The 23,027-nt window shown below is 39.4% G+C and overlaps 4 protein-coding genes across 4 annotated transcripts; 3 read left to right on the top strand and 1 right to left on the bottom strand.

Moving 5' to 3' along the window:
• The first annotated feature begins 985 nt into the window (after nucleotides 1–985).
• On the top strand, nucleotides 986–4,762 carry LOC136941561 (carboxypeptidase A1-like). The gene is made up of 11 exons (XM_067234095.1): nucleotides 986–1,056; nucleotides 1,431–1,512; nucleotides 1,666–1,800; nucleotides 2,049–2,153; nucleotides 2,297–2,398; nucleotides 2,538–2,639; nucleotides 2,793–2,903; nucleotides 3,115–3,205; nucleotides 3,413–3,612; nucleotides 4,204–4,288; nucleotides 4,479–4,762. Exons 1-11 carry the CDS (start codon nucleotides 989–991, stop codon nucleotides 4,664–4,666), a joined length of 1,269 nt encoding a protein of 422 aa, XP_067090196.1. The 5' UTR covers nucleotides 986–988; the 3' UTR covers nucleotides 4,667–4,762.
• Nucleotides 4,763–7,281: 2,519 nt separating this feature from the next.
• Nucleotides 7,282–11,505, top strand: LOC136941678 (carboxypeptidase A1-like). The gene is made up of 11 exons (XM_067234226.1): nucleotides 7,282–7,352; nucleotides 8,314–8,395; nucleotides 8,549–8,683; nucleotides 8,939–9,043; nucleotides 9,187–9,288; nucleotides 9,428–9,529; nucleotides 9,685–9,795; nucleotides 10,007–10,097; nucleotides 10,306–10,505; nucleotides 10,921–11,005; nucleotides 11,222–11,505. Exons 1-11 carry the CDS (start codon nucleotides 7,285–7,287, stop codon nucleotides 11,407–11,409), a joined length of 1,269 nt encoding a protein of 422 aa, XP_067090327.1. The 5' UTR covers nucleotides 7,282–7,284; the 3' UTR covers nucleotides 11,410–11,505.
• Nucleotides 11,506–13,037: 1,532 nt separating this feature from the next.
• LOC136941790 (carboxypeptidase A1-like) lies at nucleotides 13,038–16,200 on the top strand. Its single transcript, XM_067234388.1, has 11 exons — nucleotides 13,038–13,102; nucleotides 13,226–13,307; nucleotides 13,666–13,800; nucleotides 14,022–14,120; nucleotides 14,263–14,364; nucleotides 14,469–14,570; nucleotides 14,827–14,937; nucleotides 15,036–15,126; nucleotides 15,230–15,429; nucleotides 15,671–15,755; nucleotides 15,956–16,200. Exons 1-11 carry the CDS (start codon nucleotides 13,038–13,040, stop codon nucleotides 16,141–16,143), a joined length of 1,260 nt encoding a protein of 419 aa, XP_067090489.1. The 3' UTR covers nucleotides 16,144–16,200.
• Nucleotides 16,201–17,819: 1,619 nt separating this feature from the next.
• cep41 (centrosomal protein 41) lies at nucleotides 17,820–22,907 on the bottom strand. Its single transcript, XM_067235042.1, has 11 exons — nucleotides 22,871–22,907; nucleotides 22,368–22,431; nucleotides 22,162–22,209; nucleotides 21,076–21,137; nucleotides 20,475–20,544; nucleotides 20,108–20,258; nucleotides 19,471–19,637; nucleotides 19,132–19,199; nucleotides 18,819–18,933; nucleotides 18,286–18,504; nucleotides 17,820–17,961 (listed from the first exon to the last, which is right to left on the bottom strand). The coding sequence occupies exons 1-11, from the start codon at nucleotides 22,901–22,903 to the stop codon at nucleotides 17,834–17,836; spliced, it is 1,125 nt and encodes a 374-aa protein (XP_067091143.1). The 5' UTR covers nucleotides 22,904–22,907; the 3' UTR covers nucleotides 17,820–17,833.
• Between the last annotated feature and the right edge of the window lie 120 nt (nucleotides 22,908–23,027).

Here is a 23,027-nt window from a genome sequence, read left to right as displayed (position 1 = left end):
ATTAATATGTTAATAATTTTATTATGTAATTAATAAAAGTATCTGATGCTATATTTTTTATACATCAATCCTTATTTTAGATTATTATAAATCATTGAGAAAGTCAGTTTGAAATTTCCATTTTAAATCAATTTTCAAAACAAAGTATAGCTTTGAAAGCTCATTGACAGATGAAGCAGATTTAAGTAATTTAGAGAAGTATTATGTGTGTTTTTAGGTGTGTCTTTCAGACTTCTCTGTTAATGAATAATACACTTCCTGAGTTGGAAAAAACTGCCTATTCTGGTACTGGTGTTATCAGCTGGATTGCGTAAGGCTATAAAACTGTTGAGTCAGAGAGATCTAGAAAAGTGTACAACTCTCCTTTTTAATAAACATATTTTCCAAATCCAATTTCATTTTAGCATTGACTCAAATAATAACAGATACCAAATGTTGGGTGTTTGGAACTGAAAGTGAATTATGTAAATTGGAATTAGGATATTATACAAAGTGTCACTTTGTGAAAGTAAGAATCTTTTGTAGTTCCATGTTTCGCTGTTTAAGAAGACTTTTGATATTTGGTTTGAATTACATTACTATTACATTCATTACGTGACACAAATTTGATCAAAAAAGTCTGCCTCATAATGTGGTGTGCGCCACTAACACCTCATGAGCACAGCAGTTGACTTACAAAAATGTAAAAAATATTAATTTAACCCCTCATATGTTTTCACACATTTTTAAATGAAGGAAAAGATCATTAATATGTGGAATATAGTAGCTCTAAAAATGTTTGCAGAACATATTCTCTGGCCCCAAATTTTAAAAGAAATGGAAAATTATCAAAAAACAACCCAACATTTCACAGTATGTCCTGGCTGGTGTGGGAAACTGAGCAGCAGGGGTAACACGTCGAGAACCTTAGGCAAGGTTGTGGGCAGTGTCATCACACAGCAAGCATAAAAGCTGGTGGATATACAGTTTAGATACACTTTTGTTGGGCATGATGAAGAGACTGCTCATTCTGATCGCTCTGTTTGTGGCCGTTTTCGGCAAGGACACTTTTGAGGGGTAAGTGGCATTCGTAGAGAGTTGAAAGGCTTCAGGAATCCGTAAAACCTCATTGCAATTATATAATATTGGACTGTGTAGTGAGTGGTATAATAACACTAATAACATTTAGGATTAAAAACAAATGGTTCTGATACATTATATGTTTATTGTAATGTGTAGGGAAGGTGTTAGCTTCAAAATCTTTCATGGAGACTTATTCTGAATAACAAGAAATAGATGATCTTCAGAAGGATGTTTACATTTCTTTAGCAGAGTTTACTCAACGTACATGAATGAAACACATTTTAAGCAATCACAGTCTCTTTCAACTTCCCTCTTGCAATATGATCTCTTGCATTGGCCAAGGTCTTGATGTTGTGGTGTCTCCACAGGGATCAGGTCCTTCGTATCACTGCGAAGGATGAGTCCCAGCTCGCTCTGCTCCATGACCTGTCTGAGATGGAGATGCTGCATGTGCGTTGTGATTGCAGAGCCAATGGGCCACACATCTCATATAATCACTCAAATAAATTAATTTTAAAAATTAAATGTACTCGATATGTCATTCACATATTGTCAAGCCATAAATTATGACAAGTCAATATGTTTGTTCCTTCTCATTCCCAGCTGGATGTCTGGAGGGGACCTACTGATGTTGCTACCCCTGTGGACATCAGAGTTCCCTTCCACAGCCTGAAGTCCGTCAAAGCCTACCTGGAGGCCAGGGATGTGCAGTACACCATCATGATCGAGGACCTGCAGGTTGGTAGGGGGTCTCCAAACACTTAGAAGGAGAAGAGCGAAAGACTACAGACTTGCAAACTCCACCCCCACATTGTCAAGTCCTGAAATGTGCCTCTTCAAATGTGAGACTTGGAATTTTGTAGCTTGCCGAGTTTTCTTCTGTCACAAGAGTTACAATAATTGGTCTGAATGCCAAGTGATAACGTCATCATAGCAACCTTCGTAGCAACCCACCATAACAACATTGATGTCATTGTTTTCGGAAGGCTGTTCTGGATGAGGAGCAAACACAAATGCGGATGGCCTCTCGCGCTGCCGAGCCCAGAAACACTGATGCATTTGACTACTCTAACTACCACACCATCAATGAGGTCAGTAAGAAGCAGAACATGGTAACAAGTGGCAATTTACTTTGCATGACATATTTATGACATGCACTGCTGACACATGCCATGAAATGCCTGTTGTTGAAATCCACATGTTGAACAGAGAGTTATGTCCTTTGTCTTTGTAGATTTACAGTTTCCAGGACATGCTAGTGGCTGAGAATCCCCAACTGGTCAGCAAGATTGTCATTGGCCAGAGTTACCAGGGACGTCCCCTGAATGTACTCAAGGTAAAAATGTGTTAATATTTGTTTGCTCTAACACAGCCTTTTCACATGACTTAGCATTATTTACATAGTTAATGGTAACTGTTATTACATGGACGCTTTCTATTTATTCTCTCTTTTTCTATCTCTTATTCTTTCCCAGTTCAGCACTGGCGGAACCAATCGCCCCGCCATCTGGATCGACACCGGTATCCACTCCAGGGAGTGGGTCACCCAGGCCAGTGGTACCTGGTTTGCAAAGAAGGTGCCTTGAACTTTCAATTTTTCTGCAATTGCTTTTGCATTTGTATACCTCACCATGTCCTTGTTCGTCTCCACATGGCTAAATGACCACTCTTTTCTCTTTGAAAATATATAAAAAATAAAAATATCAAATGATATTTTTTTCACCATGTAGATCGTGACTGACTATGGTAGTGACCCCACCCTCACCGCAATCCTGAACAGAATGGATATCTTTTTGGAGATTGTGACCAACCCTGATGGTTTCTACTACACCCAAAACAATGTGAGTTCCTTGATGCTAGAACACTGAATATGATATAAGGGCAGGGATATATAGATACATTGTGTTTCTCATGAAGCAGTATATTCGGTACATTTGACATTTGCTAGGTATTGGTGTTGAATAAAGTTTGCCGTCTGACCTAGTTATGTCATGAAGTAGATTAAAACTAGCGAACCACGAGTCATTCCAGGGACATTCTCTGTTTACTCAGAACCGCATGTGGCGTAAGACCAGGCAGCCCAACAGTGGCTCCTCCTGTGTTGGAGTCGACCCCAACAGGAATTGGGATGCTGGTTTTGGAGGTGCAGTTTTTCTTCTTTGTGTTTTATTATCACTTCGCTTTTGCACTGCTACATCCAACTGGATGTTCTCCTTCAACAAAATGGTGACATTTTTTTATTTTGTCCATTGTTGTGGTTTGGTCATACCAGTCTGCAGTTTTTTGTACTTGAATGTTTTGGTTGTAACATTGTCAATTCTCTTTTGTTGTCATGTCTACTGTACTTCAGGTCCTGGGTCCAGTAAAAACCCCTGCTCTGAGACCTACAGTGGCCGATCTGCTCACTCTGAGTCGGAGGTGAAGTCCATTGTGGACTTTGTGAAGTCTCATGGTAACATGAAGGCATTTGTCTCCATCCATGCCTACTCCCAGATGCTCCTCTATCCCTACGGCTACACTTCAACCCCCACTAAGGACCAAAAAGAGCTGGTGGGTCTAGCAGAGACAAAAATCTACTCTAATTTGTCTCAGCCATTGATAATCATTTGTTGAATATACATTCACTTTGCATTCAGGCTACATAAACTACCATGTCACTGCATACAAACATCTGTAGTAAAACATTGTTAAGCAAGTGTTAGTTGTGGAGATGAAAACAGAAGGGTTAGAAGGCACACTGTGGGTTTGTGGTGAAAGGGACAACTCAATGCTGTAAAGGGGCAGTTAAAAGTGTTACAAAAACAAAATCAATGTTAATCTACCCCTGGAAAACCCAACCTCCCCCAAACAAAGTTTCACTTATCTAATAACCGGTAAATAGCTATAGCTATTTACTATTATAGTATAGCTATAGCTATTACTATGTAGTGACGTGGTAGTTAATGTGCCATTGGCTTTATTATCATTACATTGTTGACAGGTCGTCAATCAAACAAGGCATATAGAGTACGATGATAAGAACTATGATAGTCATTTTACAATACTTTTTTTTTAACCTTTAATAATTTAAGAATCCATTACATTAACCTTAGTACAAGCATGTTACACATTTAGTTGATTGTATTTTATTTCTTTCAATAGCACGCCCTGGCAAGTAAGGCAGTCAAAAACCTTACTTCCCTGTATGGCACCCGCTACAGATATGGTAGCATTATCAACACCATCTGTAAGTATCACATATCCATTGGTAAACCGCCAACTGCACATAATTGAACATGCACACCCTTTCAGGCCAACCAATCAACTCACCTTGACTACATGATACTCAACATCCAGTTAAATCAAAACAAAATCTAAATAGACTTTTGGCTCTCCGTTGTATCAGGTATTGTTATTTTTCTTTCTCTCTTTCTAAGATCAAGCTAGCGGCGGTACCATTGACTGGACTTACAACCAGGGCATAAAGTACTCCTACACATTTGAGCTGAGAGATACTGGTCGCTACGGTTTCATCCTGCCCGCCAATCAGATTCTCCCCACTGCTAAGGAGACCTGGCTGGCAATGATGACCATCATGGAGCACACCAATGCCAACACTTACTAAAGGGGGTCACTATAATGACACTGGTTGATAACACATCTGAGAAACATTCTTTGTAGGGTTAGAACCTTAATGTACCAATAAATGACATATCTTCTACCCGCTTTTGTCCTCTTTTAAATTGAATTTACTTGAGATTTTTTATTTATAACAAAGCATAATGGAGACACACTGTAGAACTAATGACGTGCCATGGTTCACTCCCACACTATAACATACAGTATGTTGGTTGCTCATTTGCACTGTGCTCTATGATTAACATTTGTACTACTTAAACTATCCACAGTTTAGAGGACAAATTAATATAAAAGTATGCGTTCACAGTATAAAGCTTGAATTGTCAGAAAAAAATATAGAACTGTCTGGATACTGCCAGCTGGCTTCACTCGTGAAGATTGGATGATTTTGGCATGTTGACAAAAAAAATGAATGTGTGTTCACTCCAAAATTAATATTTAACATTTGTGTTTTTGTAATATTTGTATTTAAATGAGGGTTTACTAAAATATTTGCATAAGTATTCAATATGAATGCATTCAGAGTCCTCCTCTTATCCACATGTTGGTACATTACAGCCTTTAAAGTAATTTTGGTACATCACAGCCTGCAACTCAACATGACTAAATAGCTTTTTTTTTGCCTCATACCCCTTAATGACAAAGCAAACATTTTTTTTACAACATTTTTGCAAATGTCTTAAAAATAAGAAATAGTAACACTACATTTACATCGTATACAAATTGCATATTCTGATCCTCCGCTGTGTTAAAGCTTTTTTGACAGTAACTATAGCCTTGAGTCTTATTGGTCTACAAGCTTGGTTCTCCTGTATTTGGGAAGCTCCTCTCATTGTTCTCTGCAGATCCAAGCTTGGTCAGGTTGGATGGTGAGCGTCGCTGCACACAATTCATTTCACCAAACTCCAAGCGGGCTGTCATGAGCCGTTTACTGAAGAGTGGCTTCCATCTCACCACTGTACTATGAAGGCCTGATTCTGCTGCAGAACCCATAGTTCAATTGAGCCTTTCTAGACAACCCTTCCTTCATCCCTTTTTGACACACATTATTCAGCTGTGCTGTGATGTTTTGAACTGTTTAAAACCATGCAATTTGGACATTTGATAGGTTTGTTAAAATTATTATGTTGTTGATGTGATTTGATTTGGATTTGCCAACCAGGTGTATAACAGATATTAAACATACCTAAATTAGGAAAATCATCCTAGTAAAATATGTTATTGTAACTGTTGTCTATGATTGTATTAAACACAAACACTCACTGGCAAAGCACATGGAAAAGGAGAGGCACAGCTGGATCCAGACCAGAGCCAGCTACACAAGTGTTACACACGGCAGGTTTATCAGGCAAGGTCGTGGTGAGGTTATTTGGCCAGGGCATAACTCTGCTTGGCAAGATGAAGGGGCTGCTCATTCTGACAACTGTATTGGTGGCTGTTTTCAGCAAGAAGACTTTTGTGGGGTGAGTGAATTAGTGAATTAGTGACATTTGTAGGCTTTCCAAATGACTTGCTGGATAAAACACATTGTAACTGAAGTCACATCTCTGTCCAGCCGTAATGAATTATTCTCACATTTGTGATGTATTTGAAGGGATCAAGTCCTTTGTGTTATTGTGAAGGATGAGGTACAGCTAACTGTCATCCAGGACCTGTCTGTAGATGAAGCAGCTTCAGGTGTGTTCATATCATCATGTGTGAAATGAATGACAAGAAAAGATGGCTATATTATCACAAGGTGTGAACTGTCTCTCCTCTCTCATGTTGTTGCCATATTTTAATGATTGATGATCTGAAAGTCAGGAACTCCCGCTAATTTATCAGTGGAAATGTATGGAGGTTGAATCATTGTTTAAAAGAATAAACTCATAGCAACCAAATGTTCATCATTTGGTGAAATCTGCACAATCCTCTTCTGAATTTTTTTTCAATTCACACACAACCTTCAAATCCATTTTTGTGAAACCCTGTAAAATATAGACTATTTATATGCATTTTAGATTAACCATGTGTACCTTTTCATTCCATACCATCATGATCAAGGACCTGCAGGTAGGTAGGGGGTAATTGTAATTGACTCTACCATTTGTTTTTAAATATGAATTGAACAGCAAATACAATTATTTTAAGGGTATTTCACCCCCAATCCAGTTACGGAGATTTTTTCTGAAATAAAGTAAAAAGGTAAATTCATTACGTGACACAAATTTGATCAAAACAGTCTGCCTCATAATGTGGTGTGCACCAGAAACACCTCATGAGCACAGCAGTTGACTTACAAAAATTTTAAAAGTATTAATTTAACCACTCACATTTTTTCACATTTGTTAATGAAGGAAAGGATCATTAATATGTGCAATATACTAGCTCTAAAGGTGTTTGGTTTATAAGTCATGCAGAACATATTCTCTGGCCCCAAATTTGAAAAGAAATGGAAAATTATCAACAAACAACCAACATTTCACAGTATGTCCTGGCTGGTGTGGGAAACTGAGCAGCAGGTGTAACACGTCGAGAACCTTAGGCAAGGCTGTGGTCAGTGTCATCACACTGCAAGCATAAAAGCTGGTGGATATACAATTTATAGATCCACTTTTGTTGGGCATGATGAAGACACTGCTCATTCTGATCGCTCTGTTTGTGGCCGTTTTCGGCAAGGACACTTTTGAGGGGTAAGTGGCATTCGTAGAGAGTTGAAAGGCTTCAGGAATCCGTAAAACCTCATTGCAAAACTATAATTTTGGACTGTTTAGTGAGAGGTATAATAACACTAATAACATTTAGGATTAAGAACAAATGATTCTGATACATTATATGTTTATTGTAATGTTTAGGGAAGGTGTTAGCTTCAAAATCTTTCATTGAGACTTATTCTGAATAAAAAGAACTAGATGATCTTCAGAAGAATGTTTACATTTCTTTAGCAGAGTTTTCTCAACATACATGAATGCAACACATTTTAAGTAGTGCTGTCAGTTAACGCGTTATTAACGGCGTTAACGCAAACCCATTTTAACAGTGTTAAAAAAAAATATCGCGAGATTAACGTTCTTTTTGGCCTGGCAAACTTTGTAGTTTTTTTCACATGCTGTTGCAACGAGCGAGACGCCGAAATGGATTCCAATAAGATTCTGAATGGAAAGGTTACTTTAAAAAAATTGCCAAATGGTTCCATTGACAAGACCAAATTGATTTGTGTGTTTTGTCGTTGTGAACTGAGCTATCATCGCAGCACGTCCTGTCTGAAATACCACTTGATGGCCAAGCACACAGCTGATGCCAATTCTCCGCCCCCTCGTCAAAGCCAGGCAATGTTGCAATGTTGTTTTCAATAAAAAAAAAAACATTTGCACTTACTAAGCAATCCAATCCACTTTTCCATGTTGATAAGAGCATTGAAATGAGAAAAAATAATGGGACAAAAAGAAATCAAGGGACATTTAGAATTGATAAAAATGGCGATTAATTGCGATTAATCGCGAGTTAACTATGCCATTAATGCGATTAATCGCGATTAAATATTTTAATCGTTTGACAGCACTAATTTTAAGCAATCACAGTCTCTCTCAACTTCCCTCTTGCAATATGATCTCTAGCATTGGCCAAGGTCTTGACATTGTGGTGTCTCCACAGGGATCAAGTCCTTCGTATCACTGCGAAGGATGAGTCCCAGCTCGCTCTGCTCCATGACCTGTCTGAGATGGAGATGCTGCATGTGCGTTGTGATTGCAGAGCCAATGGGCCACACATCTTATATAATCACTCAAATAAATGTATTTTAAAAATTACATGTACTCAATATGTCATTCACATATTGTCAAGCCATAAATGATGACGAGTCAATATGTTTGTTCCTTCTCATTCCCAGCTGGATGTCTGGAGGGGGCCTACTGATGTTGCTACCCCTGTGGACATCAGAGTTCCCTTACACAGCCTGAAGTCCGTCAAAGCCTACCTGGAGGCCAGGGATGTGCAGTACACCATCATGATCGAGGACCTGCAGGTTGGTAGGGGGTCTCCAAACACTTAGAAGGAGTAGAGCGAAAGACTACAGACTTGCAAACTCCACCCCCACATTGTCAAGTCCTGAAATGTGCCTCTTCAAATGTGAGACTTGGAATTTTGCAGCTTGACGACTTTTCTTCTGTCACAAGAGTTACAATAATTGGTCTGAATGCCAAGTGATTACGTCATCATTTTTCATCGCAGTCTTCGTAGCAACCCACCATAACAACATTGATGTCATTGTTTTCGGAAGGCTGTTCTGGATGAGGAGCAAACACAAATGCGGATGGCCTCTCGCGCTGCCGAGCCCAGAAACACTGATGCATTTGACTACTCTAACTACCACACCATCAATGAGGTCAGTAAGAAGCAGAACATGGTAACAAGTGTTAATTTACTTTGTATGACATATTTATGACATGCACTGCTGACACATGCCATGAAATGCCTGTAGTTGAAATCCACATGTTGAACAGAGAGTTATGTCCTTTTTCTTTGTAGATTTACAATTTCCAGGACATGCTAGTGGCTGAGAATCCCCAACTGGTCAGCAAGATTGTCATTGGCCAGAGTTACCAGGGACGTCCCCTGAATGTACTCAAGGTAAAAATGTGTTAATATTTGTTTGCTCTAACACAGCCTTTTCACATGACTTAGCATTATTTACATAGTTAATGGAAACTGTTATTACATGGACGCTTTCTATTTATTCTCTCTTTTTCTATCTCTTATTCTTTCCCAGTTCAGCACTGGCGGAACCAATCGCCCCGCCATCTGGATCGACACCGGTATCCACTCCAGGGAGTGGGTCTCCCAGGCCAGTGGTACCTGGTTTGCTAAGAAGGTGCCTTGAACTTTCAATTTTTCATTTCCATTGCTGCAATTGCTTCTGCATTTGTATATCTCACCATGTCCTTGTTCGTCTCCACATGACTAAATGACCACTCTGAAAATATATAATAAATAAAAATATCAAATGATATTTTTTTCACCATGTAGATCGTGACTGACTATGGTAGTGACCCCACCCTCACCGCAATCCTTAACAGAATGGATATCTTTTTGGAGATTGTGACCAACCCTGATGGTTTCTACTACACCCACAACAGTGTGAGTTCCTTGATGCTAGAACACTGGATATGATATAAGGGCAGGGATATATAGATACATTGTGTTTCTCAATGAGCAGTATATTCGGTACATTTGACATTTGCTAGGTATTGGTGTTGAATAAGGTTTGCCGTCTGACCTAGTTATGTCATGAAGTAGATTAAAACTAGCGAACCACGAGTCATTCCAGGGACATTCTCTGTTTACTCAGAACCGCATGTGGCGTAAGACCAGGCAGCCCAACAGTGGCTCCTCCTGTGTTGGAGTCGACCCCAACAGGAATTGGGATGCTGGTTTTGAAGGTGCAGTTTTTCTTCTTTGTGTTTTATTATCACTTCACTTTTGCACTGCTACATCCAACTGGATGTTCTCCTTCAACAAAATGGTGACATTTTTTTATTTTGTCCATTGTTGTGGTTTGGTCATACCAGTCTGCAGTTTTTTTGTACTTGAATGTTTTGGTTGTAACATTGTTAATTCTCTTTTGTTGTCATGTCTACTGTACTTCAGGTCCTGGGTCCAGTAAAAACCCCTGCTCTGAGACCTACAGTGGCCGATCTGCTCACTCTGAGTCGGAGGTGAAGTCCATTGTGGACTTTGTGAAGTCTCATGGTAACATGAAGGCATTTGTCTCCATCCATGCCTACTCCCAGATGCTCCTCTATCCCTACGGCTACACTTCAACCCCCACTAAGGACCAAAAAGAGCTGGTGGGTCTAGCAGAGACAAAAATCTACTCTAATTTGTCTCAGCCATTGATAATCATTTGTTGAATATACATTCACTTTGCATTCAGGCTACATAAACTACCATGTCACTGCATACAAACATCTGTAGTAAAACATTGTTAAGCAAGTGTTAGTTGTGGAGATGAAAACAGAAGGGTTAGAAGGCACACTGTGGGTTTGTGGTGTAAAGGACACCTCAATGCTAACGAAGTTTCACTTTTCTAATAACTACTAAATATATAATAGCTATAGCTATTTACTATTATAGCAAAGCTATAGCTATTACTATGTAGTGACTTAGTTTTTACCTCTTAATAATTTAAGAATCCATTATATTAACCTTAGTACAAGCATTTTACATAGTATATAGTTGATTGTATTTTATTTCTTCCAATAGCACGCCCTGGCAAGTAAGGCAGTCAATAACCTTGCTTCCCTGTATGGCACCCGCTACAGATATGGTAGCATTATCAACACCATCTGTAAGTACCACATATCCATTGGTAAAGAATCAGAATCAGAATCAGATTTAAACCGCCAACTGCACATAATTGAACATGCACACCCTCTCAGGCCAACCAATCAACTCACCTTGACTACATGATTCTCAACATCCAGTTAAATCACAAAAAAATGTAAATAGACTTTTTGCTCTCCATTGTATCAGGTGTTGTTATTTTTTTTTCTCTCTTTCTAAGATCAAGCTAGCGGCGGTACCATTGACTGGACCTACAACCAGGGCATCAAGTACTCCTTTGGTTTTGAGCTGAGAGATACTGGTCGCTACGGTTTCATTCTGCCCGCCAATCAGATTCTCCCCACTGCTAAGGAGACCTGGCTGGCAATGATGACCATCATGGAGCACACCAATGCCAACACTTACTAAAGGGGGTCACTATAATGACACTGGTTGATAACACATCTGAGAAACATTCTTTGTAGGGTTAGAACCTTAATGTACCAATAAATGACATATCTTCTACCCGCCTTAGTCCTCTTTTAAATTAAATTTACTTGAGATTTTTTTTTAATAACAAAGCATAATGGAGACACACTGTAGAACTAATGACGTGCCATGATTCACTCCCACACTATAACATACAGTATGTTGGTTGCTCATTTGCACTGTGCTCTATGATTAACATTTGTCCTACTTGAACTATCCACAGTTTAGAGGACACATTTATATAAAAGTATGCATTCACAGTATAAAGCTTGAATTGTCAGAAAAAAATATATAGAACTGTCTGGATACTGCCAGCTGGCTTCACTCGTGAAGATTGGATGATTTGGGAATGGTGACAAAAAAATTGAATGTGTGTTCACTCCAAAATTAATATTTATCATTTGTGTTTTTGTAAAATTTGTATTTAAATGAGGGTTTACAATTGTTTGGGGATAAGTGTTCAATATGAATGTATTCAGAGTCCTCCTTTTATCCACATTTTGGTACATTACAGCCTTTAAAGTAATTTTGGTACATCACAGCCTGCAACTCAACACGACTAAATAGCTTTTTTCCCTCATAACCCGTAAGAAATAGTAACACTACATTTACATTTACATCGTATAAAAAATACATATATTCAGATCCTTTGCTGTGTTAAAGTTTTTTTGACAGTAACTATAGCTTCGAGTCTTCTTGGTTATAACTCTACAAGTTTGGTTCTCCTGTATTTGGGAAGCTCCTCTCATTGTTCTCTGCAGATCCAAGCTTGGTCAGGTTGGATGGTGAGCGTCGCTGCACACATAATTCATTTGACCAAACTCCAAGCGGGCTGTCATGAGCCTTTTACTGAAGAGTGGCTTCCATCTCACCACTGTACTATGAAGGCCTGATTCTGCTGCAGAACCCATAGTTCAATTGAGCCTTTCTAGACAACCCTTCCTTCATCTCTTTTTGACACACATTATTCAGCTGTGCTGTGATGTTTTGAACAATTAAAAAAAAAACATGCAATTTGGACATTTGATAGGTTTGTTAAAATTATTATGTTGTTGATGTGATTTGATTTGGATTTGCCAACCAGGTGTATTAACAAATACTAAACATACCTAAATTAGGAAAATCATCCTAGTAAAATATGTTATTGTAATTGTTGTCTAGGATTGTATTAAGTACGAGAGTCAGGTGGCTGAGCGGTTAGGGAATCGAGCTAGTAATCTGAAGGTTGCCAGTTCGATTCCCGGCCGTGCAAAATGACGTTGTGTCCTTGGGCAAGGCACTTCACCCTACTTGCCTCGGGGGGAATGTCCCTGTACCTACTGTAAGTCGCTCTGGATAAGAGCGTCTGCTAAATGACTAAATGTAAATGTAAACACAAACACTCACTCGCAAAGCACATGGAAAAGGAGAGGCACAGCTGGATCCAGACCAGAGCCAGCTACACAAGTGTTACACAAGGGTATGTGTGGGAAAAACAGCAGCAGGTTTATCAGGCAAGGTCAAGGTGAGGTTATTTGGCCAGGGCATAAAAGGTAGTGGCAACTCATGGCATCACTCTGCTTGGCAAGATGAAGGGACTGCTCATTCTGACAACTGTATTGGTGGCTGTTTTCAGCAAGAAAACTTTTGTGGGGTGAGTGAATTAGTGACATTAGTAGGCTTTCCAAATGACTTGCTGGATGAAACACATCGTAACTGAAGTCACATCTCTGTCCAACCGTAATTAATTAGTCTCACATTTGTGATGTATTTGAAGGGATCAAGTCCTTCGTGTTATTGTGAAGGATGAGGTACAACTAACTGTCATCCAGGACCTGTCTGAGATGAAGCAGCTTCAGGTGTGTTCATATCATCATGTGTGAAATGAATGACAAGAAAAGATGGCTATATTATCACAAGGTGTGAACTGTCTCTCCTCTCTCATCTTGTTGCCATATTTTAATGATTGATTGTCTAAAAGTCAGGAACTCCCGCTAATTTATCAGTGGAAATGTATGGATGTTGAATCATTGTTTAAAATAATAAACTCAGAGCAACCAAATGTTCAGCAATACATTTTGTGAAATCTGCACAATCCTCTTCTGAACATTTTTTCAATTCACACACAACCAGTCAGATGAATTTTGGTGAAACACTGTAAAATGTAGACTACTTATATGCATTTTAGATTAACCATGTGTTCCTTCTCATTCCCAGCTGGATGTCTGGAGGGGGCCTACTGATGTTGCTACCCCTGTGGACATCAGAGTTCCCTTCCACAGCCTGAAGTCCGTCAAAGCCTACCTGGAGGCCTGGGATGTGCAGTACACCATCATGATCGAGGACCTGCAGGTTGGTAAGGGGTAATTGGAATGGACTCTACCATTTGTTTTCGAATGAACATGAATTGAATAGTAAATACGAGGATTTTAAGTGTATGTAAGTTGAAGTGTAACCCCCAATCCAGTTACGGATAATTTTTCTGAAATAAAGTAAAAAGGTAAATTATTTGAATGTCAATGAGTTACCCATGGTTGAATATGAGACAACACCCTTCTGCCCTTTTGCCAAAGGCTGACATTGACAAAGAGGAGAGACAGATGCAGAGAAGTTCCCATGCAGCCAAGACTACTGATGACTTTGACTATGCAAACTATCACACCATTGATGAGGTAAACACCACATCACCAAAAATGTACAATAGTTGTTCACTTTTCTTCTGTACCAAAGACCAAAGTCATGTCATATCCCATGCACATTAAGGTTTCCCAAGGACTGTTGGCGCCAATATGAAAAGCTGTGTGTTTTCACCAGATCTATAGTTTCCAGGATATGCTTGTGGCAGAGAACCCTACATTGGTCAGCAAGATTGTGATTGGCCAGAGCTATGAGGGCCGTCCATTGAATGTGCTTAAGGTAAGCTGTTAAAAGATAAGAAAGCTTGTGTTTAATATATCTGTAAACATCAGGGGTGATTATTTAATAGGAGGATATCAAGCTATTTCCTTTCTTTCTCCTAGTTCAGCACCGGAGGAACTAACCGTCCTGCAATTTGGATTGACACTGGCATCCACTCCAGAGAGTGGATTACTCCAGCCAGTGGTGCATGGTTTGCCAAAAAGGTGACCAAATTCTGATAAAAAAAAAGTTATATACTTTAGAGAGAAGACTTACAATCTTGTAGGTCCTTTCTATGACCCTGTACATAGTATTTCATTCATGGTATTGTTCCCTGTCCTCCTGATCTGTCCCTGTCTATAATTCTGAAGGGAGTATGATAACTATTTCCCATTTAAAGTAAAACTCACCCATTCATCACCTGCCCTCCCAAGAACTATACAATACTTTATAGTAACTGGTTAAATGTTTCATGGACAGATTGTGCTTGATTATGGACATAATCCTGCCCTTATTGCTATCCTGGACAGAATGGACATCCTTCTGGAGATGGTGGTCAATCCTGATGGCTATCATTTCACTCATACCAATGTGAGTTAGTAAAAGTTTGATTCCCTGTCTGTTTTGGAGTGCACAGACATTGTCAGACTGTTAACAAAGTTGTCTAACATGGGCCAATATGCTGACAGAACCGCATGTGGCGTAAAACAAGGAAGCCTAATCCTGGTTCTTCCTGTGTTGGAGTTGACGCCAATAGGAACTGGGAAGCCGGTTTTGGAAGTATGTCGAATTGTCTGATACAGTATAGGTCTGTGATGACTGTAAAGCAAGTTAGAATGTCCCTGACATTTATTTGGACAACCATCCACCATGTGTTACCCAGCTGCCGGCTCCAGTGGGAACCCCTGTGATGAGACCTACCATGGTCCCACTGCTCACTCTGAGCCTGAGATCAAGTCCATTGTGGACTTCATGAAGGCTCATGGCAATATCAAGGCGGTCCTTTCCATCCATAGCTACTCCCAGATGCTCCTCTACCCTTATGGCTACACCAGTACCTCTGCCAAGGACCAGAAAGAGCTGGTGGGTCCAGCAGATGTTTTTCTCAACCCTATTGGTTTCTGATAGGAGGGTTGACTGTTTAGTTTGAGCTAGGAACAGCTGGTTAAATTCCCAGAAACAATTCCCAGTTGTTTGTACTGTACCAGTCAAGTCTGGTACAGTACAAACAACATAAAATGTACAATACTATTGACTGCATGTGAAACTTTTTATTAACGCATTTGTCACATGAATTATAAGCTATTTTACGATATATCCACAGCATGAACTGGCTAAAAAAGCCGTCACTGATTTGGCCTCCCTGTATGGAACAGCCTACAGATACGGGAGTATGATCAACATCATCTGTAAGTAGGCTATCAAACATTCCCTTACACCATCTCACCCCAGGTTTCTTATTGTAGACCTATTGTAAAGCATTGGAAAAAGGTGTATTATACTGGATGTAATTCCTATCATTTCCATTTTGCATTCAAGATGTTGCTATTATTCTTGACTTTGAATTAAAATGGCTTCCCCCACAAATGACTTGCTTGATTCCTCCCAGATCAAGCCAGTGGCAACACCATTGACTGGGCCTACAACCAGGGCATCAAGTACTCCTACACATTTGAGCTGAGAGATACTGGTCGCTATGGATTTATCCTGCCCGCCAATCAGATCATCCCCACTGCTAAGGAGACCTGGCTGGCACTAATGGCCATCATGGAGCACACCAATGCCAACACTTACTAACATCTGATTGGGGTAAAATAGAAAGAACGCCCATGAAGTGATGCTGTAATGACTAATGAACAAACTTATGAGAATATTTTAAGTTGTCCTCCTTTGTCCATTGGCCAAACAGAACACCATACAATGCATTTCAAAATGAGCAATCCAGTGTGTATAGTATACGATTGTGCATTTTATTTGACAGTAATGTACAAAAGCAATTAACTGTTTTCAGTCAAAACAGTTTTTAGATGACAAGCGTTGATGAGTTCATTCAGGTACAGCAAGTAGAAAGGGCAGCCTTTTAAAATTCTGAATATCTCTCTCACTCGAGCATACACAAACCACAGGTCAGACCTTAAAATACATCTCTCAAGCCCCAAACATTACAGTACATGCACTTTTTTAAGACCCAGTGATGTGGTAATTTAAATTTTTCCTGGTACAAAAACTGAAATGACAAAAAACTCAAACAAAACAGGTCACATATCACGTTTCACATTTTAAAAGTTTCCCAGTGGTGATGCTTTATAAGCCACCATGACCACCATATCATAATACCTATGTGTTCTCAGCAAAACTGAATTCACCCACATTAACCAGTATGACTGCATGAATGCATAAACAATCCCCAGGAACATGTAGAAATAGAGTACAATTTAGATAGATAATTTCTCCATTGATATTGTTCCTTTTCTACTTTCTTGAGAATGTGTTACACAATAATATTGGTCTTGTGTTTTTGGAATAAATCTACAACACACACTGGGGCAAACCTTTTGTGCAAAACTCACAAAACTAGCAAAACAAATGCATGTATTTATACAAAAAAAGGTAAGGGTTTTAAGTGTCATCTATAAATTAGTGTTAATTCAGTGCAAAACAATTTTCCTCAATTTCCCATTCAATGTTTTGGCCATAGGTGACGTCCTACTCTGATATGACAGATTCAAAACATTTTAAATTGACTTCTCCAGAAGAAAATCGAATTTACAATCCAACATAAATCCACCACACACTTTGAAAATATAGGCCTATAGGGCAGGGGTGTCAAATAAAGCCATTTGATGGTTTCAGTGTCTGCAGACACCACACAAGGTATGTACTTTGAATAACTGAACAAGGACAGATGAAAAGCTTTCAGGGCTGCCACAGTGAAGGTATGCTCCCCTATACTAGGTATCACGACAGTAGGTAATGGCGGCTCATGGAAGTGCACTGAGGTATTGATACTGAAATAAGCCCTTACAATTTAAAGGGAGTCTTCATAAGCATTCATGACACCTTTATGAAACCACTCCTAATACCCTTGTGAGTGCTTAACCATTCATAACACATTATTTTGATGTTGTTTGAAACCGATATGCAAAAGCAATTTTAACAGTTTTCAGTTGTAACAAATAATGACGTTAGCCCCAGTGAATAATGCAACATAGTGTATCATTGCGTTTGTCTGTTTGTAGCCAGGCAGAATACACTGCCAGAAACCTTCCCCTAGAACATATCAGATGTATGCTACACAGTAAAACAATAGCTATTGACTACCAAATACATATATTCCACACACACGAAGGTGTAATGAATGTTCATAATGGTGTCGTACATGCTTATGAAAACTCTTCATGTGAAGTGTTAGCGTAGACTTTATTTGTATTTTTAGTGGATTGGGGGAAGTGACGTCCGGGGGGGGGGGGGGGGGGGGATGTTACATTTATTTCCAGGGTCTGCTGCTCTGGGATCTTGCACTTTCAGGGCTAGCTAAAGAAGAGCTCTTTCGACTCCGAGCACTAGAAGCTTTGGACAGCGTGCTGCTGCTCGACATGCGACTGCTGAGACGGCCTGTGAAACACACAAGTAAAAGAACTGAAAAGTCAAGTCAACAAAGGAAAAAAGTGGTTTAAGTGGTATAGTGTAGTGACACCTATTGGTAGGATGGTTCAATGTTGGAAGTCACTGCACAAAAAAAGCCTCAAGAACAATGCTTTCAAACTACCCCTTGCTACAAAGTGATACTCATGTTGATTAACTTCTTTCCTTTATAATTCAACCTTTTTATATTGTCACTCCTTAAACATCTTCCACATATTTAGTCAACTTCAGTTTGAACACAACCTTTCTCAACTTTCCTTTACTGCCAATGTAACACAAGTTTGGTGTCCTTACTGTTGGGATTCGTTGGGACAAGCATTTCCTCCAGGTAGTGCTGAATATTAGCTAGGTCGTCAGATGAGAACCTCCACTTCCTCTCTGCTGGCAGAAAGACCTGGCGAGGCGTGGAACGCTTCCGGCCAACCACTGACCCTGTGGGAGACGGCAGGCAAGAGGCCGGAATGGAGCCTGTTGTCATTCCGACAGGGAACTTCTGAGCTATCACTTTGAGACCTAGAAGACGGGAGGGAGGAGAGTGTGAATGAAACACTAAGCCCAAAACTGAAATAACCAGCGCCACAAAAAATGTGTACACAAAGTGATGTTTGCATGTCATTATTCTGACTGTAAAGCAATCGTACCTTATTATGTAACATTATCAGAAATTGCTCTGTTGGGAGGGATGCACTTTTGCTCGCAAACTACATCTTTATACACTTTTTTTATACAAAACATCACCATGGTTAAGCAACAATGTCGGCTAATCGGTGTAAGGCAAATATCCTTTAGGATATGTCAACCCCCAAAAATCAAATGCAATAGTTTACCTCCAGACAGCATGAAGAGATTCTCAAAACCTCTTTCACACATGGTGGTGGCAACCTGACTGGCCATCCTCTCATCTTCATCGTACACTATGATGATCTTTCCAGAGGCGTTTTTCTGAACACACACTCTTGTCAAGGGTTTACCAATCCAAATGTAAAGTTCAACATCCATTTACCCAGTTTATTTTAATTTTTTTACCACAGGAATTTCCATCTCTAATGATGATTGATTCTTGACAAGCACATTTATTTAATCAAGAACAGAATCCCTAGATATGAAACTTTGGAAAACTGTATACAAGTGCAAGGATACATAATCCAACACTTCCCTAGTGTAAGGATTCATTGTTCTTGAGAGGGTGGCAATGGGGTAACTGTATGCTGCAGGGAAAAAAGGAAAGTTAGTAAGCAACAAGTTAAAAAGAACAAGAACACAACTGTAATTGTGAATAATGGAGATTATAATGATTCCCGGTGAGAAAAATGTGTTTTCCTTGAACTACTATTAGTTTTATAGCACCAAGAAAACTAAATGAAGAACTGACCAAGTAATTTAAAGGATTGTAAATAGATTGCTATTTAACGTAATGGCCAGTTATCTCTATGAAACCAAATTAATTGGAATTCTCTGCACCTCATGGGGTGTACCTACCACTGATGATGTGGCACTGGTCGTACTGCTCTCTGTCCCGCACATCCAGCAGCAGGTAAGGACAGTCAGGGTACCGTGTGTCTGTTTCCCGATGACTGGACAAGGGCGTCAGAATGACCTTTTGATCTTCCTTGTCCAGGTCCAGTTCTCCCACACCACTTATAACACTGTAGGGGTAGAAGTGATTGTTTCAGTAAATGGCCAATGGCGTTCAAACACACTTGACATTATGCCATGTCACACTTCCAGATAAGCAAAGGACAGCTAATACTTGCCTGCCCATAGGCAGGAAACAGGAGATTCTTAATTTGTTTTTTAAGAAAAGAAAAATGGCACGATGAGATGTGTGGGGCTGAATTCAGACAGGGATGAGGTTACAGCTGAGTTTAGGGTTCATAGTTATTTACAGTCTGTGTGAGTGTATGTAGGCAGCATATATGAATGTGTTAGAAGGATGGACGGAATAAATAAAAATAAGGGTGTAGATATCCAAGTATTTAGGAAGGAGCAGATGTTTGCATAGTCTGTATATGACGAAAGGACATAGGCTAGTACTTGTGTGACAAAAAAACAAGGAAAAGTTGTCTTTAGCTGACTGTCAATGTTGTGTAATCTAGTTTGGTTCTACAAACCCTACCTTTGCAGCGTCGACCTTGGAGAAAAGCCAGCATCCCCCGCATTGTTGCTGTTGTCAAGAAAATGTGCGGGTGTGGGGTACTGCAGGGGAGAACCGTCCGTGTTCTCAGACAGGCGCTTTATTTCAGGCTCCGAAAACACGGACATATTGTCTGGTGGGGTGAAAAACACCACTATGGTAAACCATCCACATTAGGTCAGCACACTCGTGACCTGTTACTTCTAAATAAACCTGACAAAACGGTTCACTCCAGCCTGATACATGTATTGAATTGTATTAGCATTGCAAGACAATTGAGCATATTCATGCATACATACTGAAGGTAATTAGACATCAACAGTGAAACTGTAAAGAGTTCAGTCATTACCTTCAAGCCTTGGCGTTTCATCTTCATTCACACTTTCATTCAATTCCGATACCGATGCCACTTGAATAACCTGACAAAATGACAGTACGTTTGTAACAAAGACTCCCTCAATTATTGAATACTGTAACCAGATATATAGTCTTGATCCCGATACCCCTCTACTCACCCATCTACATTAAAAGGCCTCTCAAAATCATTTTGTTCGAAGAAGAAAATGTACGTAAAGAAATAATATTACTGGTGTCAAAACCAATCGCAAAGCCGTCTGGCACGTGAAGTCAGATGATTAATACACTGTCTCAAGCAAAATAGTATACAAATATGTTCATACAAATCTTGTTACACATCCATTTAAACATTTAGCATGACTATCACAGCCACAACCTGAACAGCTATTCTACCTGTTAGCAGTCATTTGCCTACTGTACTTCAAACATCATGTACATCGTGAATAAGCTTGTTTGTGCGTTGGTAGAGAGAGAGGGTTGTGGTGGTCATTTGAATTTAGTCAACTTTCCTTCGAGGATTTTCACGAATCCTAAAAAGAATATTTGTTGTTTAGAATGTGACTCACAGAATGAGTGCATCATTTCTCACTTACCAACTGTGCAAATGTTGTCACTTTTAGCCTTTTGAAGAGTTCGTCCTTTCTGTACCTGTAATCTAAAAAGGGATATATTAAGTTAATCCTGAAACAGATTTCTCCCACATATCTTAACAACATTAAACAGCTTTGATGTGGATTCTCTGTCTACTAACTCAATCTCGACCCACCTGGGTCTTGCATGTCACATTTTTGCTTTGCCTCTTCCTGTAATCCTTCCAAAATATCTCTGGAGCTCAAATCAACAGTATTGGCGTCCATACCGCCTTGCAGGCATACCTCTACCACACCCAATGCCCAAGTCAGGCTGCTCACCCTTCTTTTAACACAGGCCTTGGCACTGAGGTGACCCAAAGTAAGACCTTGTTATCTCACTCTCTTACTTGTCAAAAGCCCCTGTTGGCATCTCAACAGTGGAGCCTAACAACTCCTTCATCAAGGCCCACAGAGAAATTATTGTCGAAAACTTTACAATCGGCCCAAAGTTATATAAAGGAATCAGTGTTACTTATCCCTGAGAAATCGTAGAGCCAGAAAGAAAATGGCCACTAGGCACAAAGTGCTTATTCACCGTGGTTGACCAGGTTACCAAGCTGTAAAATATCAGTAGGACAGGGCTTCTCCGGTGTACCTCTGAAAGTACAGACTTGAACACCAAAAGGAAATTGATATTGTACTGGAACTCTTCTTGTGAAAAGCACATGCTTTGAGGGTCTAGATACATGTGTCCCACAAACAAGCCTGGGTCTAGTACAAATGCAGACTTGTGTTTTGTCTACGCAATAGTTTAAACAATAAGACAAATTAAATGTTATTGTGCAAGAATACCTACACTAGAATATATCTAATCGTCATTTTACACCTTTATATTGTTGTTACTTGTTCCTGTTGTATTTATCTGACTTGTAGAATATATTCTGATGTTATCATCACTGGTAAGTGTCTGCCATGTGATGCACTACTTATTCACAAATAAAGTTGTTTATTAGCATAGTAAGCTGAAGAATCCTCAAGGCTTTTGTCAAGTCATTGCAATCATTACAGCACTACAAATATAATTTCTTTTACAAAAAGTGGACTTACTTTTCTTGATTTCTTCCAGCCTCTCCATGTACTTTGTCAGGCTGCATCCTGCCAAATAAAATACATTCAACTACATGCTGCAAATAATCCACATTCATTCTAACATAATATGAATACGTATATTCACAATTAGATCTAACTAGTATAGGCCTACTGCAAGAAACATGGTATCCTTTACAATAGTCATCTGAGGACATTTAGCCTACCTGTATCCAGCCTGGTTTTCACATGTTGATATTTTGGGTTCTGTGGAATTCTCCTTTTCAGGTACTTGATATGGGGAATTAGGTCAAAACTCTGATTATCTAGGTTACAACTTAAATAGCAGTGGTACAGTAACAAATAGGTTAACCAAACAGATTAGAAGCTGTGTGTGCACGCCAGTTAACAAAATGGCTAGTTTGCTGTATAACGTCGTTAAATGACCAAATAAACAGTAGCACTGCAATTCAGATCAACACGAGCAGTAAGACAGCACGAGCAAGTTAGTAATAATGAAGGTTGTTACTGCTTTAGTCTACTGTAACACCTGCGTGGCCAGAGGACCGGGAGAACATCTAGCGAGTACTGTATTATGTTTTGCTTAGTAACTGCTGACGGGAAACATGATCACGACTTTGAGAATGATCATCTTAAACCGTCGAAACGACTATAACTAGAATACAATGACTAAACAAATGTTAAAATAAAGTTAATGTAGTCAATTTACCTCTGTGTTTCCAATACTCTTTTTGGACGACATCTTTTCAAACGGAATACTTATAAAACATCGATTGCCAAGTTTAACAAACTTGGCGCTGATTGATTGAAGCAGAATTCTAAACCAATCAACAAAGCTGATACTCTGATGTCGAAGTCCATCGTTC

The sequence above is a fragment of the Osmerus mordax genome, chromosome 4, assembly GCF_038355195.1.
Source record: "Osmerus mordax isolate fOsmMor3 chromosome 4, fOsmMor3.pri, whole genome shotgun sequence".
Taxonomy (NCBI): Eukaryota; Metazoa; Chordata; class Actinopteri; order Osmeriformes; family Osmeridae; genus Osmerus; species Osmerus mordax.
Note: the sequence above shows the minus strand (reverse complement) of the source record. Positions and strands in the feature narration are given on the sequence as shown.

Bases quoted from the DNA above. Each gene is read 5' to 3' on its own strand.
- cep41 (XM_067235042.1), bottom strand. From the start codon at position 22,903: ATGTCGTCCAAAAAGAGTATTGGAAACACAGAG. The intron at 18,934-19,131 runs GTATCCTTGCAC...GTGTGTGTTCAG, and splicing joins CTAGGGAAGTGTTGGATTAT to AAAAACGCCTCTGGAAAGAT. The intron at 17,962-18,285 runs GTAAGGACACCA...TGTGTTTCACAG, and splicing joins TGTCCCAACGAATCCCAACA to GCCGTCTCAGCAGTCGCATG.
- LOC136941790 (XM_067234388.1), top strand. From the start codon at position 13,038: ATGAAGGGACTGCTCATTCTGACAACTGTATTGGTGGCTGTTTTCAGC. The intron at 14,938-15,035 runs GTGAGTTAGTAA...ATATGCTGACAG, and splicing joins ATCATTTCACTCATACCAAT to AACCGCATGTGGCGTAAAAC. The intron at 15,756-15,955 runs GTAAGTAGGCTA...GATTCCTCCCAG, and splicing joins GAGTATGATCAACATCATCT to ATCAAGCCAGTGGCAACACC.
- LOC136941678 (XM_067234226.1), top strand. From the start codon at position 7,285: ATGATGAAGACACTGCTCATTCTGATCGCTCTGTTTGTGGCCGTTTTC. The intron at 8,396-8,548 runs GTGCGTTGTGAT...TCTCATTCCCAG, and splicing joins CTGAGATGGAGATGCTGCAT to CTGGATGTCTGGAGGGGGCC. The intron at 9,289-9,427 runs GTAAAAATGTGT...ATTCTTTCCCAG, and splicing joins GTCCCCTGAATGTACTCAAG to TTCAGCACTGGCGGAACCAA.
- LOC136941561 (XM_067234095.1), top strand. From the start codon at position 989: ATGATGAAGAGACTGCTCATTCTGATCGCTCTGTTTGTGGCCGTTTTC. The intron at 1,801-2,048 runs GTTGGTAGGGGG...TGTTTTCGGAAG, and splicing joins TCATGATCGAGGACCTGCAG to GCTGTTCTGGATGAGGAGCA. The intron at 2,154-2,296 runs GTCAGTAAGAAG...TTGTCTTTGTAG, and splicing joins ACTACCACACCATCAATGAG to ATTTACAGTTTCCAGGACAT.